This window comes from Erigeron canadensis, chromosome 1 (assembly GCF_010389155.1).
Source record: "Erigeron canadensis isolate Cc75 chromosome 1, C_canadensis_v1, whole genome shotgun sequence".
NCBI classification, from domain to species: domain Eukaryota; kingdom Viridiplantae; phylum Streptophyta; class Magnoliopsida; order Asterales; family Asteraceae; genus Erigeron; species Erigeron canadensis.
Genome location: NC_057761.1, coordinates 57,274,815 through 57,293,909, shown reverse-complemented (window position 1 = coordinate 57,293,909; position 19,095 = coordinate 57,274,815). Strand labels below are relative to the sequence as shown.

Genomic DNA, 19,095 nt, shown 5'->3' with positions numbered 1-19,095 from the left:
ACCCCAATCACTAGTGTCTGCGGATGTAATGAACATGCTTTAGAGCAAAATAGAAGTTAATTACATGCTCTAAACACCCGAATACATCATTACATAACATAAACAATCGGGCATAGTTCATTACATCCGAGTACATCACTGGCTATTACCATACTATCTATGAATATCATAACATGTTAAACATAGATAGTATTATGGTAAGTAATACCTTAAAAAACAATTTACTCATTTTGACAAAGTAATTATAGGACACACATGACACAACCACCAATTTTACTACTTAGGTACCATATGGGCTAAAAGTTAAGTGAATTCCAAATAAGGATCTATAGCTTTCACTGCATGAAGTTCAAGCAGATATTTCATAGTTTCTCTGCATACCAAAAATCAGAAAAGCAGACACAATAAACTCTTGTAGCTAAAGTGTGACATCCTTGATTATTTAAGAAATAAATACTATTACAGGAACTGCATAACAAGCACAAGAGATATAAATTTCATCATGCATTATAATATTTATATTCTTACATTTTTGATCGGACTTTTTCTATAAGTTCACGCCTTAAAAGTTTCCCTGAAGCCGACTTTGGAACACTGTTTACAAACGTCACCCGCTTCAATCTTTTAAAGGGTGCAACCTATATCATTTACAGTCCAATGAGTATTGCATGTTGGGTAAAATGACAAGATGATCATGAAAAAAAACAAATATGTACCTGATCGGCAATAAATTTCTTCACATCTTCTTCAGTCAATGAACTGTTTGCAGATCGGACAACAAATGCAATTGGGACCTCCCCAGCTTCCGCATCAGGAAATCTGGTAGAGGAAGAGTGTTTCTTTTTTATCATGATATATCAAATACTCGTATGTGATTATGGACTGGATTTCAAATGGTGTAAACGAGTAGCAAGTTTCGAGAGAGAAAAATATGCATTTTTGGGCTTACGGGATTACTGCAGCATCCAATATTTCAGAATGGGAAAGTAGAAGTGCTTCAATCTCAGCTGGTGCAACCTGTAAAAGTAAGCACGTAGATCAGATATCATAGACTCTTTTGTCACGCAAGAAACGCTTTGAAGTTGGTAAACTTTTTGCCCATTTACATATGACTCAGAACATGTTATAATGGTGATACAGACCCAATTGGGTTATTGGCCCAGCAGTTGGCAGGTCCGATCCAGCTACTGTTGGACTATCCATTTTAGGTGACAAAAAGGAAGTGGAAAACGAAAGGGGGCAGTTACAGCCTAGTAAATCAGGAGCAAAACTTTAGGGCTGAATTAGAGGGGGTTTAAATAAAAGGGTTAAAGTTAAAATTAGTGACTGCTCTATTTTAGTAGTATTTAAATTTCTCATATCCTGTTTTAGTTGGCCAAGTCTGGTTATATTTTTGACTATCAATATCAATGTTCTTGTATTCGAGACTAGCCCCTCTCGAATCGGGCTGCCTATCTTAAGCGTTTTATAATAATATTATGAATTTTCACATTCTATCATATAGTTTATGTTAACTAGTCAAACAGGTAACCATAAACTGGCTAAAAAGAAAAGGGATCAAACAAGTCAGAAGGGCTGAAAACTGAAAGTCATTGAGTGCAGATTTTTAGTGCATAAAACATAATAAATCCTTTAAAAAAGAAAAAAAAAGAGATTAGTATATATATACATTTTGAGATCTTATTTGGCACAATAACTGTGTATACGACTTTCAACTTTTCTGAAAACATTGTTTTAGTTGCACCTAACCAATTCCAACAACTGACCCTTTTGACCTCAATTAATATTGTTACGTCTTGCCACCACTAGAAAGAACCCATCAAAATAGAGATATGTATGACTGAAACATGTTCTACCTGAAAACCCTTGTACTTAATGAGTTCTTTGATTCTATCAACGACGAACAATTGACCCTCATCATCAATATATCCAAGATCCCCGGTATGCACAAAACGCATTTTATCTATTGTAAGCCGTGTAGCCTCAGGATTTCTGAAATAACCTGAAAAATTAACGAACAAGCTAGATTAAATGTCATGAATATTACCCCCTCTGTCCAATAAAGATTCCACATCCGCCTTCAAGTTTCAAATGAATAATCAAACTAGAGGCGGAACTTCAGCTCATTTAGCTTATGATGGATCGTTAGGCGGATAAAAGACAATGGTTGAATATAAAGTGACTCAAACGGATCAGTTTAAGGAGGCCCAAAATGTACTTTTGAATGCTTAAAACCTGCAAATTCTTTTGTCATATTATTACATGATTATTGAAATAACAAAAGAACTGTAATCACACTTAACACACTACTTAAGTAGTTACTGTATATGAGTATATCCGAAGAAGATTTCTTAAGATAAAACTGTTTCCGGTTAACCAGTCCCAATAAAATTAATCATTTTAACGGAACCCGCCTATTTTGCTACCTCTGAATCAAATGATTTAGACATGTCATGATAATAGAAGGAGCATACCTTGCATCATGTTAGCTCCTCGAACCCATATTTCGCCCATCTGGTTAGGAGGAAGAGCCTTGCCCGTATCCACACTGACTATTTGGGCCTCGACTCCTGGGATAAGCCTTCCAGCTGAACCTGAGTTTCGGGGACCCATATATAGACTCTCAATTGTTACAACCCCAGTCGTTTCGGTCATACCATATCCCTGTTGTACATATAGTTGCAATCAAAACCTCATAATAAATAACATGCTATAGATTTCTGGTTTTTACCACTTATATCAAGATTGAGAATTTGAGATAGTGCAACCTCATATGTCAACCATATTTCAAGATTCACAACTACAAAAAACACACAGGCCATATCAAAATTATACTAAAAAAAACTCTAACATGCTAAATTGAATGTTGGTCAAAAATTTAATTTGTCTCCTTATCATATAATTGAAGATTCATGTATAAATCACAACTTTAATGTGTGGTCTAGTGTCTACCCTACCAAACAAATATGATCCAAAAGCAGCACATGTGCATATACAAAACTACCATCAATCATCAAGCAACATTTTCAAATTTCACAATACAAAATCTAAGAAACAAAATCATAAATTCTACCTGAAGAATGGGAATATGAGGGAACTTCTTAGTACACTCCTCCATTAGTTCCTTCCCCAACGGTGCAGCACCCGACCCGATTTGTTTCAACGACGATAAATCAAAATTCTTAACTACATCCTGTTTAGCTAAAGCAAGTATAACAGGTGGAACAACCCACAAATGTGTAGCTCTATATTTCTCAACATTTTTCAACATCCCCACAAAATCGAATTTCGCCATCGATACAACAGTATTCCCTTCTTGTAACTGTGAATACAACACAACCCCAAGCCCAAATATATGAAACATTGGCAAAAAACACAAAAACACATAATCTTTCTCACCCATAAATCTTTGATCAGAAGTGATCATTTGTGAAACTGCTATGAAATTCCAATGACTCAAAATCACACCTTTACTTACACCAGTTGTCCCAGAAGAGTACAACAATGCTGCAGTGTCATCTCCTCGAATCGAAACTTTAGGCAATTCTGAAACTGACCCAGATTTCAAAATCAAATCTTTTAATGAAAAGCATCCTTTTCTTGAACACCCAGATCCAAAAAACACAACTGGCAGTCCAAAGCTTTCAACTTTATGATACAAATCTTCAACTGTGACTATAACTTTTGGGCAAGAATCTTTGATTTGTTTCGATAACTCGCCAACAGTATATTGTGGATTGACAGTGGTGGCGATGGCTCCAAGAGCGATGATCGAGTATAAACAAACTGGGTAATGGATTGAATTAGGGGCGAATATTAAAACGACGTCGTTTTTGGTGATACCCAGTTGGGTGTTTAAGGCGTGTGACAGTTTAGCGACGGTTGTTTTGAAGTCGGAAAAAGTAAGTGTTTCTCCGGTATCGGAATCAATTAAGGCCGGTTTGTTTGGATATGATGACACGTTGCGAAACAGGAATGAAACCATTGATGTGTTGGGTTCCGCCGGAATGACCAACGGTGGTCGGAGTGATCGGAATATTCCGTCGCGGCCATATCCTGATTTCTCCATTGACTCTGTGTGTGGTTTTTGGTTTACTTGCTTAGCTAAGTGAATACTACGAGTATATTGATAAACCCACTTGCAACAATAATTTATATTTTGTTTAATTTAAATGTAAATAATGATGACGATAATCATGATACTTATGTTTTTGTTCGTAAAAGAATGATACTTATGTTTATGTTTATCCATATATACAAATTTTCGTCACACGCGTCACTTGTTTAAAAAGAACGAGGGTGAGAATTGGTAGACTTTTCTTCCAAGAGTTTGAAATTCATTAGATATGCATGAAAGTGACTATAGCTTGCGTAAATTTGAGCCACAGGAGTCGTTATTATTAGGTAACTTGAACATCGCAAGTATTCAAACAATCGAGAAGCCAAAATTTGTGAACCAAAATTTGTGAACCTAGCTTGCTGCTAGTCACTATTATCTTTTAATATATATACTAGTATTCAAAATGGACAATTAATCTTAAAATATATTAATTAAAGCTAAAAATTAGAATTCAAGTATATTAAATTTCTATGACCAATATCATAATTTAATCAATACGCAAACTAAAAAAGAAAAAATATGAAAATTAACTCCATATAAATATTGATTTCAGTTTACTTTTTTTTTTCCAACTTTATGGTTAACATGTGTTAACTTAAGATATTCAAGATGAAAATTAATTATTTTTAAGTGTAAATTGGTGATGGAAAATCAAAAAGTATAATTAATTATTTTTAATTAGGGTTAAAGTGTAAATTGGTGGTGGAAAATCAAAAAGTGTAAGTTAATTATTTTTAATTGGGCTAAAGTGTAAATTGGTGTATGGGAAACCAAAAAATGTAAATTAATAATTTTAGATTGGGGTTAAAGTGTAAATAGGTGATGAAAAACCAAAAAGTGTAAATTAATTTAGATTAATATTAAAAAATAGATGATTAATAAGGAGGGAGGATTAGGGTCTAGGAGGGGGATTAGGGGTGCCAAGTCCTCTTTTAGTTATATTACTAGATTTTAGACCCGTGTCTAACACTGGACACGGGGTTTACGATATAATCAATATTACATCGTTATACATTTAGTTCATAATAGCTTATAATTTTGAGATATAAGATCCTAAGTGTTATACTTTGTAAATTGTAGTACAATAATCACATATAAAATGTAAATATACTTGTGATCCTGTACTTAACATTCAAGGATATGTATTTGATCATGATGCAGGACATAACATGAATAGGTCTATTTTCAATCACTTGTCCTATGATAATTAGATAACAATTAGGATTGTTTTTCATATTCTTTGATAACAATTAGAACTCTTGATTTGAGTGACGATTATAACTTTAAAAAACTAAATATATAAATATTGTAATTCTAAAATAAAATTATCATGTTGATTATTAAAATTAAATATATATACAAAAAAACTTCTCAAGTTGATGGTTAAAAATATATATAAGTTGAATTTTCAGGGCTCAAAAGTATAAATTATTGATGGAAAACAAAAAAATGTAAATTAATGAGACTTTTTTTTTACAAATTAATATAAATATTAATATAATAGTATATTTGGATAATGATTATTAGGATTTTTTAATTTATAGTTAATCTAAATGATGACATAAGCGAGAGTCAATTTGATAAAATTAAGCAATTTGATTGGTTAATAAGTCATTAGTTCAACCGTCTTATAGTATATATTAAGATAAGATTAAGATAGATAGATACAAGATTAATTTTATATTATGTTTTTCTGTTGGGCTATATAACTATTTATCAAATCAAATCACAAAGCACCTAAAAAGTGCTTCGAAAGGTGTCAGCAGGTGCGCGGAGCCCGGCATGTTCGCCCGCTGGGCCGAGTGTTCGCCCACTTCAGAGTCTTCGCCTTTAGATAACAAAAAGTGTCCGCCCCTTAGGTCGCCAAACTACGACGAGAGTTTCGCCTTTTGAAGCGCCAGTCGCGTAGATGACTCAAGGTTCATATTAGGGAAAGGACAAGATCTATACAGTTTAATTAATTAACCAAAGTATAGAATATGTACCTTATATTGGAGAGATTAAAACAAGAACAAGGTTTAAATTAACCTCTCTACGATTGCACACACAACGTTGGAACGTACGTATGCTAGTACTTGATCACGAACAAACAACCCTTTGTTAATACCCTTTCACACGAACCAAACAAAACCCGAAACCCTTTGTTTTTGTGTGGAACGACCGAAGCCAAGAGAGAGAGAGGAGGAGAGAATTTTAGGGTTTTAGAAAACCTTAATAATTGTGTGTGTGAAAAACTTAAGAAAAGGGTTTGTATTTATAGCCAAACTTTATCTTGAAAAACAAGTTTAGGGTTTTCTAAAAACCCTTCAAAGTGGCCGTCCCCCCCCCCCCCTCTAGGAATATTCTAGAGGGTTTCTTAAATTTTCATTTAATCACAATTGTCTCCTCCGTTAAATCCGTCAGTTAAGTACCGTTAGCTATTAACATTTAACAGACGACCGTTAGTTTTTCGTGATCAAATTAATTAATAAATTACATTTAATATATTAATTAATTATAGTTACATTCACGTTGAGGTGTGACCCCGTAGGCTTAAATACTGTTCGGACATACGTTCATTTTACGTGATCATATTCTAACAGCTCCCACTTGAGCTCGTAACGAATGAAGGTAATAACATTGGTTAGCGTATAGCAACACGCCAATGCTCCCGAAAAGATTTAAGTATTGTTTTAAACGGTTAAGTCATTTATTATCCCTTTGTTCAGATACCTTAGTTAAATATGAATATGGATCGAGGTCATTTCATAATTTAACGATTATGTTTCTCATTCTATAACTAATTAATGATTACCAAATATAATCGAGAACCATCTGGATTTATTTGGGCACGGTCATGCAAACATCTTTAATTAGTCCTAATGAGGGCGCCAAACGGTATCATGCTTCAATTTCAAATTGAAGGAACAAATCTAATATTGACTACACGTGTCAGTCATCATACTTCACGACACTTTCTGAAAATAGCCCTTTATGTACCCCCTTATTCAGGTGAGTTAGAACTACATCTACTAAGTGCGATTCATACATGCTGACCTACTTGTATCTCAAGTCAAAGGATCAATAAAAGTAACCATTTACGAATTTCACTTAATGACGATGATCCATAAAGTGATAATTCGTTAGTGGGGTAGTCCGATATGCATCCGCTATGGATATCATGTGAGTTTGGTGGGAACCATCCATTACATATTCCAAGAATATAACCAATCACTCACATTTGTCTTTGTTTAATTATATTCCCATATAATTAATCAACAATGGACAATTTAGAATATTTAATAATAAAATTTTCAAGAATTAAACATGCAAATATAGGACACAATTTAATATTGAGAGAAATCAAACATATCAAGTACTTTATTTCATTATAGAAAATATAAATTGTTTAACATCCCTTATCCAAATACTGAAACAACAGATTTACATGAAATAACTAGCTAATTTAAGTCCTATGCCATCGACATGCCTTTCAAGCTTGGGCCTAGACAAAGCTTTTGTGGAAGGATTAGCTAAGTTAAAATCTGTGTGAACTTTGAGTAAATTGATCTCCCCTAGTTCGATCTACTCATGAACATAGTGATATCGTGTAGCATAATGTCTGGCACCTTTCTGAACTCCGGGTTCGTTGGCAATGATTAATGCACCGGTATTATCACAGTACAAATCAGTGGGTAATTCATTTTAGGGGATCACGTCAAGCCCGCTAATGAACTTCCTTATCCAGACTGCTTCCATTGCGGCTTCTGAGGCGGCAATGTACTCTAACTCTGTTGCAGACATGGCAGCTGTGGTTTGCTTCTTGCTTTTCCAGTCCACAGCTCCTCCGTTCAGAACGAAGACGAATCCTGATTGAGACTTCGTGTCATCTTTATCAGTTTGAAATCCAGCATCACAGTATCCGGTCACTTTGAGCTTTAAGTCTGGATTTCCTCCATACACCAAAAATATATCTTTAGTAGCTCGTAGGTACTTCAGAATATTTTTAACAGCAATCCAAAGACTTTCACCAGGATTCTGTTGATATCGGCTAATGAAGTTTTGCGCGAACGCCACATCGGGTCTAGTGCATCTAACAGCATACATAATAGATCCCACAGCCGAAGCATAAGGAATTCTACTCATACGCTCCACCTCACTAGGCGTAGTAGCACCTTGTTTGACAGATAAACTAAGTCCTTCTTGCATAGGTATAGACCCACGCTTAGAGTTCTCCATCTTGAATCGCTTCAAGATCTTATCAATATAAGCACTTTGACTTAGTCCAATTAATCGCCTTGATCTATCTCGGTAGATCTTGATTCCAAGAATAAATGCCGCTTAACCTAAATCTTTCATGGCAAAACACTTTCCAAGATGGGATTTAACATCTTGCAACATTGGAACGTGTTTTCCTATGATTAATATGTCATCGACATATAAGACAAGGAAAGTAACATTACTCCCACTAGCTTTGCGATATACACATGGCTCATAGGGATTTTGAACAAAACCAAACTTTTTGATTTCTTCATCAAACCATTTATTCCAACTTCTTAATGCTTGCTTTAGTCCATAAATGGACCTTTGAAGCTTGCATACTTTGTTAGGATGTTTTGGATCAATAAAACCTTCCGGTTGATCCATATAGACTTCTTCAACCAAGTAACCATTTAAGAAGGCAGTCTTAATATCCATTTGTCATATCTCAAAGTCATAGTACGCTGCTATGGCTAAGAGAATCCTAATAGCTCTAATGTTCGCAACTGGAGAAAAGGTTTCATCATAATCAACACCGAAACGTTGAGTATAACCTTTCGCCACGTGTTAAAACACGTCGGATCGTTCAAATCGTGATCAATTCGACTATGAAAGTGCGGAATCCATTCATAATCGACTTTGAGGTTTCTGTATAATTAATGGACATATAAACACGAATTACATGAAGAATAAGAGATAAATACAGATGTAAAACTCATGAATATCATTAATCATATGAATATTACACCAAATCAGTATACATTTGACTAGCACGGGGTATAGATCTCTACCCCGTGCAAGATGAATAGTTTCTGTCTAGACCTAAACCATTTTTTCTCCAAATTGTAACCTAATTCTAGTATATATATAGGTTGCTTCACGGGCTGGGCTTCTATCTTGTTCATGGGCTTCGACTTCCTTCACACGAACCAAATGCCTCGTGTTGACGTCATCATTACCTCGTGATGACGTCATCACGACCTTGAAGACATCCTTTATTCTTCATAATCAACCTATAGAATTGCATTGCGACGGACAACAATAGATGCTCATAAATTGCATCTACAGACTCCCCCTTTTCCGTTGCAATCAATTCTAGATGAACTCCGATAATCAATAGCTACTGAAAAACCTGAATCCACTGGCTCCCCCTTAGCTGATGACATCGAGTCTTCTTGTTGAAACTCGATCTTCTAACATTGCATCCTGATCTTCAAACTGCAAAATCCCTGTCCCTCTATGACAACCAACTAACCCAACACATCTCATTGTAGTTCTCCCCCTCAACAGTTAACCACCTCCGAATTAAGCATTGCCACCTTCCACTTAGGATTGTCGCTCTCCTTGCCTAATCGACATATAATAGAGAAGTTGAATTTCCAACAATCAGCATCAAATCAACCAGCTATCACAAAGATAAGAAACTCTACAACCTGCATCACAAAAATGTAATACCATAGACCCTGTCTCAACTATAGCAGCATCAAAACTCCGTTTTGTATCTCCACGACTCTACTAATCACCTGAAGTCTTTCTTATCGGATCTTCCCTTCAGTTATATAAACCGCCAATCACATAAAGACCTTAATCTCGCAATGAAACTTATATATCGCCTGATTATTATCCTTACATCATGGAATATAGATAGGTTCAATCTTCAAATACTCAAACAACAAATAACCAGCTTCATCATTTCAATACTTCAACAAAGTTTCAGCTATGTCCCGTATCTTCATTGCTCCAATACTTCGACAAAAGCTTCCATAACTGCTATATAGAAGATCATTTATTGAACAGTGTTAATCAAGACTGAAAACACTATGATCTTCATTACTCGAGTATTTTAAAAATGACACTATCAATTTGTTAAGCCGAACAGAATAACTCTTTGATCACTAATCTGAGCTGAGTAACACTTTGAGTAACACCCTTGCTGCTAATATAACTCGAGTAATTGCAGAATTATTCTGAGAAATTCGAAAGAATCGTTATATTCCCCCTTATTTCTGCGTAAATTCTACAACCTGCAGAGTTTTGCTGAGAAAACCGAAGAAATCTCATCGAAGAACAACCTTGAAATTTTTATTCCACCGAAGAACAACCTTTTTTATTCCCCCCTTTTCTCTGCAAATACTCTGAAAATCAGCCTATCATAGGTTACTGTATCTCTCATTCTTGAGGTTCTTAAAAAATGCTTAGAGCTCACGACGTTTAGAGCTCTTCGCCAAACAGGGTATACCCGTTTTCCCTCCAAATTTTCATGGGAAAACACATTTACGTGAAACATTGGTATTCACGTAAATTTTTATTAATAAGACTGTGGGAAAATTTTGATAATTGCCGAAAATTTTCATCCAAAACGTGCCGAAAACGCACAAATGAACCGAAAATTTTTCGAACGCTACCAAACTTCAAATCTCCATGAATCATACCATTTTAAGACCATGGGCAAAAATTATTTTTCCTGTTTTTTATTTATTTTTTTTGGTGTTTCTACTACCTTGTTTTGTGTGCTTCTTTGAATATGGATGCACACAACTTAGAACCTCTTTACTCGATCTGTTTCTTGTTATAAGATTCAAACAAGAAAGTAGACATCTTCGTGTTAATGCAAGCACGTGGGACAAACCTCTACGTGATGGCATAAGCGCGAACTTGCTTCAGATCGACATATCATCTTCAACATGACGTCAGCGCGAAGTAAGGAATACTAAGGCATGGCGTAAGCACGAACTTGATATGAATTATGTGATTATCTTCGTGTGATGTCAGCATGAGGGAAAGTCCTCTTTGTGATGACGTATACACGAACTTGATCATAAAAATGTGATTATCTTCGTGGTGACGTCAGCACGAGGGAAAGTCCTCTTCGTGATGACGTATACACGAACTTAATCAAAATTCATGATATCTTGTCCATGAACTCGTGGTGACATTATCGTGAACTTGATCCACTTCGTGCTGATGTAAGCACGAAGTCGTGAAATACACGTGAAGAACAGAGTTCGTGCTGATGTAAGCACGATGCAAAACTCTCTTCGTGCTGATGTAAGCACGAAGTTACACACGAATTTCATCATCTTCAGGAATTAAGCCACGAATTCAGCAGAAAATCTTCAATAAAGATCGCAATTGAAAGCAAAATCGTTTCCCCCGCTCTGATACCACTTGTAAGGTGCCCTATTGTTGCGTAGATCGTAATAAGATGCGATTCGTCATGTCAAGAGTGCGGAATCCTCTTGAGATAACTAGATTGCTATTGCCTTTTGTTAATTAATAAGTAATTAATCAACCCAAGGAGATGCACAAGGCTTGTGGTTCGTGTAGAAGAACACATGAAGGAACAAATAACCTTAGATCGTAAATTCGTGAATAACTATCAAGAATTCGTCAATCATTCACCTAATTTCGTAGATTAGGTCTTGTATTTATACTAGTTACGTATTGGGTTGTGTGGGCTTCTGCCTTAATCGTGTAATTAGGCCTGAATTAACAATAAGTCAATTCACCTCGTGCTGACGTCAGCACGAGGGTAATCCTTCATGCTGATGACGTCAGCACGAGGGACGTGCCTTTGACTCTTTGTTTGACTTCGTTTGGCTCGTACATAACATCCAATCATCGTTTAAGTGTTCTACGACACTTATAAACCTTGATTCTATGTTCTTGTACCTGCAAAACAATATATAACACACAAACACAATACAAAACATAAATAGATATAATATTGAAGTTCAAACGTAATCATTAAATATCAACACAAGTTCTTATTTAAATGATTACAAACAAGTTCCTAAAACATAAACGATAATCAAATCTATATTGCGATTGTCACAATGAATCTGCATCTACAACACCTCTAGTAATAGAAGGTGCATAATGACAATTGTCTAGAACAATAATTAAACCGGAAGGAAGAACTAAATGAAATTCTCTAATCGCTTCAACAACTGCTGGTAGACCATTGCCCACTATCAACTGCAAAGCTTCGGGCTTCAGTTTCCTCCGTTTCATAAGCCCCTGTAATTCATTACAGATGTGAGTTCCACAACCAATGTCATAAACCCACGATTTACGCTTAGTTAAGGAAAATAATTCAATGGTGAAGATACCTGAAGTACTAGCGCCGCTAGTATTCTTCTTCTTCGAGTTCAACTCGGCAAGATACTTAGGACAGTTCCTCTTCTAGTGCCCGACTTCATTACAATAATGACAGCTCTGATCTTTAGCCGGTATACCCTTTTTCGTTAGAGGCATTTCATTGCCGTTGGCGATTGGTAGTTTTCTTTTCTGGACTTTTCCCCCTTGTTTGCAAGAACTTGGGGTGTTGGAACTTTCTTTGGAAGTTGTTTTTCATACTCAATTATCATGGCATGGAGTTCAGTAACGGTATCACCCGTCCCATGTAAATGATAGTTGCTCACAAAACTCTCAAAATCCTTAGAAAGTGACTTGAGAATTATTCCAATCATAAATGGAGGAGCATAAGCATTATTCAGCTTTTTCAATTTCTCAAAATACATTTTCAATTTCAGTATATGAGGTCCAACTGGTGTTCCTTGCTCGTGTTGTAGGCTAAAAACTGCTTTATGCAATTCATATAAACATTGCCTTCCAAACGCGGTATCGGTTGCACTCAACTCATTAGTTGCAGCACCAATTCTTGGAACAACTGATCTCTCCTCATCAAGGACTTCATAGTCATTTAGAACTATTCTCGGTCTATGAATGAGATCATTTGAGTTTTGTCCAGAAAGAACTTTTCTTTTAAACTTTTGCCGAAAAGTATTGGTGTTTGTGGAGGGATTCATTGCCATCTACAAAACAGATTAAGTTCAAAAATCAGTATTTTCGATAATCAATCCTTAAGAAATTAATTACCCAATGTTTATAAAATAAACAATTAATTTCATTAAGTCTAGGATCCCAATGACATGCAACCATTTCATCAGTTGATCTGCTAGAAATGATTACACTCAAAAGGTAAGTGACGATCAATAATTGCATTACAAGTGCAATTCCTAGAAAGTATGGGACCTACGTAAGACACTCGATTCATCAAGTGTTCTTTTGTAGTCATGTTTTGTCCCATCTTTTGCCACGGGTCAAGGTCTCACCGCTTAACTCGCTTTAAGTCGTCCAACTAAGAACGTGCAAAATTGACCACCACTGTGTACCAGTGAATGGGTTTCGCCATGCAATTGTCATTTCACCACTGTGTACCAGTGAGTAAAACAACGACCCCATGTGTCCTTGACAAATTGGATGGCAAATGACTTAAGTTTATTGGATCATTCAATTTGATATGTGATCAAAAGTTATATTTCGAAGATTCATGCATATCTTCTAAACATAATATTTAATAAAATCATTTGTATAGTCTTAGCAACACAAGAGAGCTCGGTAGCTCCATTTGAACGCACAAAGAAGCGCAAGGGCAAAGGTTTGCAATGAACGCAATTAAAAACCCGCTCTTTTAGAAGGCTAGCGCACTCCGACTTATACCTCTCTTAGAGTTTGTTCAAATGGGTGAGTCGGTGTATCTCAAGGTTGTAAGACTCCAATTTTATTAAAAAATCTCTATTTCGATATAACTTAGTCAAGTTTATATTTTCCAAAAACTATTTTGCATCACAATTTATATCTCAATAAATATGCAAAATAATAAACTTACTAAAAATACAACTTAACAATTAAGGTAAGTTACTAAATATACAACTTAACATTTAAGGTAACTTACTAAATTTCAACTTAACAATTAAGGTAATCAACCTAATTATGGTCACTATGGTATAAGATTTGGCTCCTCTTTCATAAGGAAAGAGACCACATACATCAAGTTTCCTTGATTGCGTAAGCCAAAAATATAATAACAAATTTATCTACCATAATTACAAGATGCTGATCTGGAAAATCCAGCAGCTTGTCGACCAATTCTAGCCCTGAAGAAGGCCGAACTGGGCTTAGCACAAAACACGAAAGTTGTAGCCCTATGAGTCATGCATCTACTGTCCAAAATTAGACTTCCAACTCATTACGGTTGATTAGTTATGCTCGTTTTAGTGAACTGGTGTCAAACAGAAAATCACACAAAGCATAATCACATTGTCACACAATTAATTCTTCAATTATCTAGCATAATAAACCCTAATGATCAAGATTTCATATCAATATATCTAAGTAAGAATCATGAATAATTTGCAATTTATCTAAGTAAGATTTCATATCAAAATTCATGATTTTTACTTCTTTTTAACCATTAAAAATAAAGGTACAACATATAAACATGCAATTTATCACATAAACATGTTTAATTAATCAAAACTTGGATTAGAAACCCTAAAAAACAATTTTTTTTATTTTCTGGAAAATTTCGATCCATATATATATATATATGTATATATTAAAACTTTTTTTCATATTTAAATAATGTAATTAAATTACAAAATCAATTTAACAATATATATATATATAATCGAAATTTTTTAAATCAAGAACCCTAACCCCCCTTCAAGTTTTGATTTATTGGTAATCAAAAAACATACATAGTAGGCTCGTGATACCATTGTTAGGTTATATAACTATTTATCAAATCAAATCACAAAGCACGCAACGGAAGACAAGATCTATGCAGTTTTATTAATTAACCAAAGTATAGAATATGTACCTCATATTGGAGAGATTAAAACAAGAACAAGGTTTAAATTAACCTCTCTACGATTGCACACACAACGTTGGAACGTACGTATGCTAGTACTTGATCACGAACAAACAACCCTTTGTTAATACCCTTTCACACGAACCAAACAAAACCCAAAACCCTTTGTTTTTGTGTGGAACAGCCGAAGCCAAGAGAGAGAGGGGAGGAGAGAATTTTAGGGTTTTAGAAAACCTTAATAATTGTGTGTGTGAAAAACTTAAAAAAAGGGTTTGTATTTATAGCCAAACTTTAGCTTGAAAAACAAGTTTAGGGTTTTCTAAGAACCCTTCAAAGTGGCCGTCCCCCCCCCCCCCCCTCTAGGAATATTCTAGAGGGTTTCTTAAATTTTCATTTAATCACAATTGTCTCCTCCGTTAAGTCCGCCAGTTAAGTACCGTTAACTATTAACATTTAACAGACGACCGTTAGTTTTTCGTGATCAAATTAATTAATAAATTACATTTAATATATTAATTAGTTATAGTTACATTCACGTTGAGGTGTGACCCCGTAGGCTTAAATACTTTTCGGACATACGTTCATTTTACGTGATCATATTCTAACATTTTTTACCTCTAAATTACCCAAAGATAGAAACTATTTGATTTATACGTAACAATCGTGAAAAAACGAAAATAGCAAGACATGCTGCCCGTAATGTTAATGCTTGATACCATGTGTAAACACTAATTAAACAGACGTTGGGTATATAGCTATCGGACTTTTGATTCCTAAAATTAGGTTCTAACTTTAATTACGATCAACTTTTGCAATGTATCTCAAGGATAAAACTTTTCAAAAGGGTTTTAGGCCATATGCTTTTGTATGTACAAATATAGAAGCTTGTTTTGAAACCAATAAAAAGGGCCAACTTTATATAAAATTGGGTGGTTTTTTTATTGGGTCATGTTATAGGAAATCCCCAAATTAATAATAAACAGTACTCATCGTATACCCTATATGATAGCATACAGCCCGTATAGTCCAATATGAATGACACATGACATTTACATTTTTCTCACAAATCAGATGTCTTCACAACTCATGCGACCTTCACATAATGGTTATAATAGTCTTATTCTATCATTCTGATATCATCATATGTCATATCGGTTTGTAATAGTTTGTTTGTAAATACGATAATTTGTAAGCATAATATCTCTTAAACTTTAATCTCCTTTTCCTTTATTTTGTATTAGGCCGTTTCGTAAAACATCTTTTATTCATGAATTTACTATATGAAGACATGTTTTTCATGCAAACGTTGCCCGTACATTTTCCCAATATTCTTAGCTATTGAAAAAATAATATATCTTTAAAAATATAGTTCTCAGAAACTCCCTCTTTCCTTATTTTGAGAATAATTTTTTATTGTAAGAATTATGAGAACTCTTAAATAATATATTTGTTCATATATTTTTTTTTTTCATTCACATGTGAAATGATATAAAAAAGTATGTTGTAAAAGAAACTTTTTTAAAAACCTTCATAATAGCCTTTTGTGAACTTGTGAATGAATATGCTCATGTTTTCATTCACATGTTAACAAATGATATATATATATATAAGGTTTTGAAAAAAAACTTTATTATCACTTAACAAAATTAAACAACAAACGGCATGATGTGCTAACATCGTGAATACCTTGATTATTGCAGTGTTCTATCCATACATATAAAATCATTTTAGGAAATTTAAAAAAATTCATATTTAATTAGTACTTACGTACATGCAATTAATATTAGATTTTCGAACGCATTTTGTCCTTGAGTTCACGTCTGAGAAGTTTTCCAGAAGCCGACTTTGGAACACTGTTTACAAACGTTACCTGCCTCAATCTTTTATAAGGTGCAACCTACATCGATCATATCATTTGTGTTATGGTGATCATTGAATACAAAGCCCAGAGAAAATCGCTAGCAAGTGAATAACAACTTAATTAACAAGCTAATTAAGAGTAAAAATACCTGCTCATCAACAAATTTCTTAACATCTTCTTGTGTCAACGAACTATCTGGAGATCGCACCACAAATGCAATTGGAACCTCACCAGCTTCAGCATCAGGAAACCTAATATATCAGAATACGTGATCAGTTTTGAGAAGGATCTGCGTGATCAGTTTTGAGAAGGATTGCATCAGATTTAGTTAGCTTACGGGATTACTGCAGCATCTAATATATCAGAATGCGAAAGCAGAAGTGCTTCAAGCTCTGCGGGCGCAACCTGAAAAATAATAAAATGCAAAAAACTTACAGATTCAAATGACAAAAATAACAAGAAACATATATATGGCTAGAACATGTCTAAATAATTAGTTAGAACCTGAAAACCTTTGTACTTGATAAGCTCTTTAATTCGGTCAACAACAAATAGTTGACCTTGGTCATCAAAATGTCCAAGATCCCCAGTATGCAACCACCCCTGTTTATCTATTGTCAACTTTGTAGCCTGGGTGTTATTCAAATAACCTGAATATTCACAACTAATTGATTAAGTAACATTAAAAGGGGCAAATATTACTTTACAACAATAATTGACTTTAATTAATTACCTTGCATTACGTTAGCTCCTCGAACCCAAATTTCACCCATTTGGTTAGGAGGAAGAGGTTTACCCGTATTCACACTCACTATCTGAGCCTCAATTCCTGGGACAAGCCTCCCAGTTGAACCGGAGAGGCGTGGTCCCATGAGTGGGCTTTCCACTGCTATAACGCCGCCCGTTTCAGTCATGCCATATCCCTGTGTTGTAAATATATATATATGTATAGGTGCTGATATTAGAAGTTGTCATTGTAGAAGTTGTTCTTATATCATGTAGTATATACTCATGATATAAGGAGTATAAAGTACGTCTTATAAAATGGATATTGAAAAATCGCGGTTATATATTGTTAATTGTTGATTTCTCATACATGAATTGTTGATTTAACATATGTGATGCAATTCACTCATGACGTACATCTTCAAGATTCAAATAATTAAATGTCCCTAGAGATGTTAATTGGCTAAAATGCAATTCATCGATGATCATAGTTACCTGAAGAAGCAAAACATTAGGGAACTTCTTGGTACATTCGTCCATCAGTTCTTTACCCAATGGTGCAGCACCTGCACCGATATGCCTCAACGAAGACAGATCAAACTTGCTGACCACATCGTACCGCTTAACCAAAGCAAGAAGAATGGGTGGAACACATTTCAAATTTGTCACTCTATATTTCTCAATGTTCTTCAACATCCCTTCAAAATCATACTTACCCATCGACACAACGGTAAACCCTTCTTGTAACTGAGCATATAGTAAAATCCCAAGCCCAAATATATGAAACATTGGCAAGAAACACAACAACACATGATCCTTCTCATCTAACAATCTCAGATCAAAAGTTGCCATTTGTGAAGCAGTAATAAAATTCCAATGGCTCAAAACCACACCTTTACTTACACCAGTTGTCCCAGAAGAGTACAACAATGCTGCAGTGTCATCACCTCGAATCGATACTTTAGGCAATTCTGAAACTGACCCAGATTTCAAAATCAAATCTTGATATGAATAACATCCTTTTCTTGCACTTTCTGATCCTAAAAACAGAACACGGATCCCAAAGGTTTCAACTTTTTGGTACAATTCTTGAATGGTGATGATAAGTTTGGGGTTAGAGTCTTTGATTTGTTTGGATAGTTCTTGGACAGTATGCTGAGGGTTGACAGTAGTGGCTATGGCGCCAAGAGCGATAACTGAGAACAAGCAAACAGGGTATTGGATTGAATTCGGGGCTAGTACTAAAACAACATCATCTTTGGTGATGCCTAGTTGGGTGTTTAACGCGTGAGACAGCTTAGCAACGGTGGTTTTGAAGGCAGAGAAAGTGAGGGTTTCACCAGAATCGGCGTCGACTAAGGCAGGTTTGTCAGGATAGGATGAAACGTTGCGAAAAAGGAAGGAAACCATCGACGTGTCACGCTCTGCTGGGACGTGTAGTTGCCAGAGTGATCGGAATATTCCATCACGGCCATACCCGGATTTTTCCAT

General features: G+C 35.0%; 2 protein-coding genes across 2 annotated transcripts; both read right to left on the bottom strand.

The window, feature by feature from the left end:
- Positions 1-412: 412 nt before the first annotated feature.
- On the bottom strand, positions 413-4,214 carry LOC122585119 (probable CoA ligase CCL7). Its single transcript, XM_043757217.1, has 6 exons — positions 3,074-4,214; positions 2,475-2,664; positions 1,857-2,002; positions 950-1,017; positions 717-819; positions 413-638 (listed from the first exon to the last, which is right to left on the bottom strand). The coding sequence occupies exons 1-6, from the start codon at positions 4,067-4,069 to the stop codon at positions 525-527; spliced, it is 1,617 nt and encodes a 538-aa protein (XP_043613152.1). The 5' UTR covers positions 4,070-4,214; the 3' UTR covers positions 413-524.
- A 12,586-nt stretch (positions 4,215-16,800) lies between these two features.
- Positions 16,801-19,095, bottom strand: LOC122585404 (probable CoA ligase CCL7). The gene is made up of 6 exons (XM_043757539.1): positions 18,100-19,095; positions 17,612-17,801; positions 17,383-17,528; positions 17,216-17,283; positions 17,027-17,129; positions 16,801-16,914 (listed from the first exon to the last, which is right to left on the bottom strand). The coding sequence occupies exons 1-6, from the start codon at positions 19,093-19,095 to the stop codon at positions 16,801-16,803; spliced, it is 1,617 nt and encodes a 538-aa protein (XP_043613474.1).

Bases quoted from the DNA above. Each gene is read 5' to 3' on its own strand.
- LOC122585119 (XM_043757217.1), bottom strand. From the start codon at position 4,069: ATGGAGAAATCAGGATATGGCCGCGACGGAATATTCCGATCACTCCGA. The intron at 1,018-1,856 runs GTAGAACATGTT...TTACTTTTACAG, and splicing joins TTAAGTACAAGGGTTTTCAG to GTTGCACCAGCTGAGATTGA. The intron at 639-716 runs GTACATATTTGT...TAAATGATATAG, and splicing joins AGAAATTTATTGCCGATCAG to GTTGCACCCTTTAAAAGATT.
- LOC122585404 (XM_043757539.1), bottom strand. From the start codon at position 19,095: ATGGAAAAATCCGGGTATGGCCGTGATGGAATATTCCGATCACTCTGG. The intron at 17,802-18,099 runs GTAACTATGATC...TTTACAACACAG, and splicing joins CTAATGTTTTGCTTCTTCAG to GGATATGGCATGACTGAAAC. The intron at 17,130-17,215 runs GTAAGCTAACTA...CTGATATATTAG, and splicing joins TTAGATGCTGCAGTAATCCC to GTTTCCTGATGCTGAAGCTG.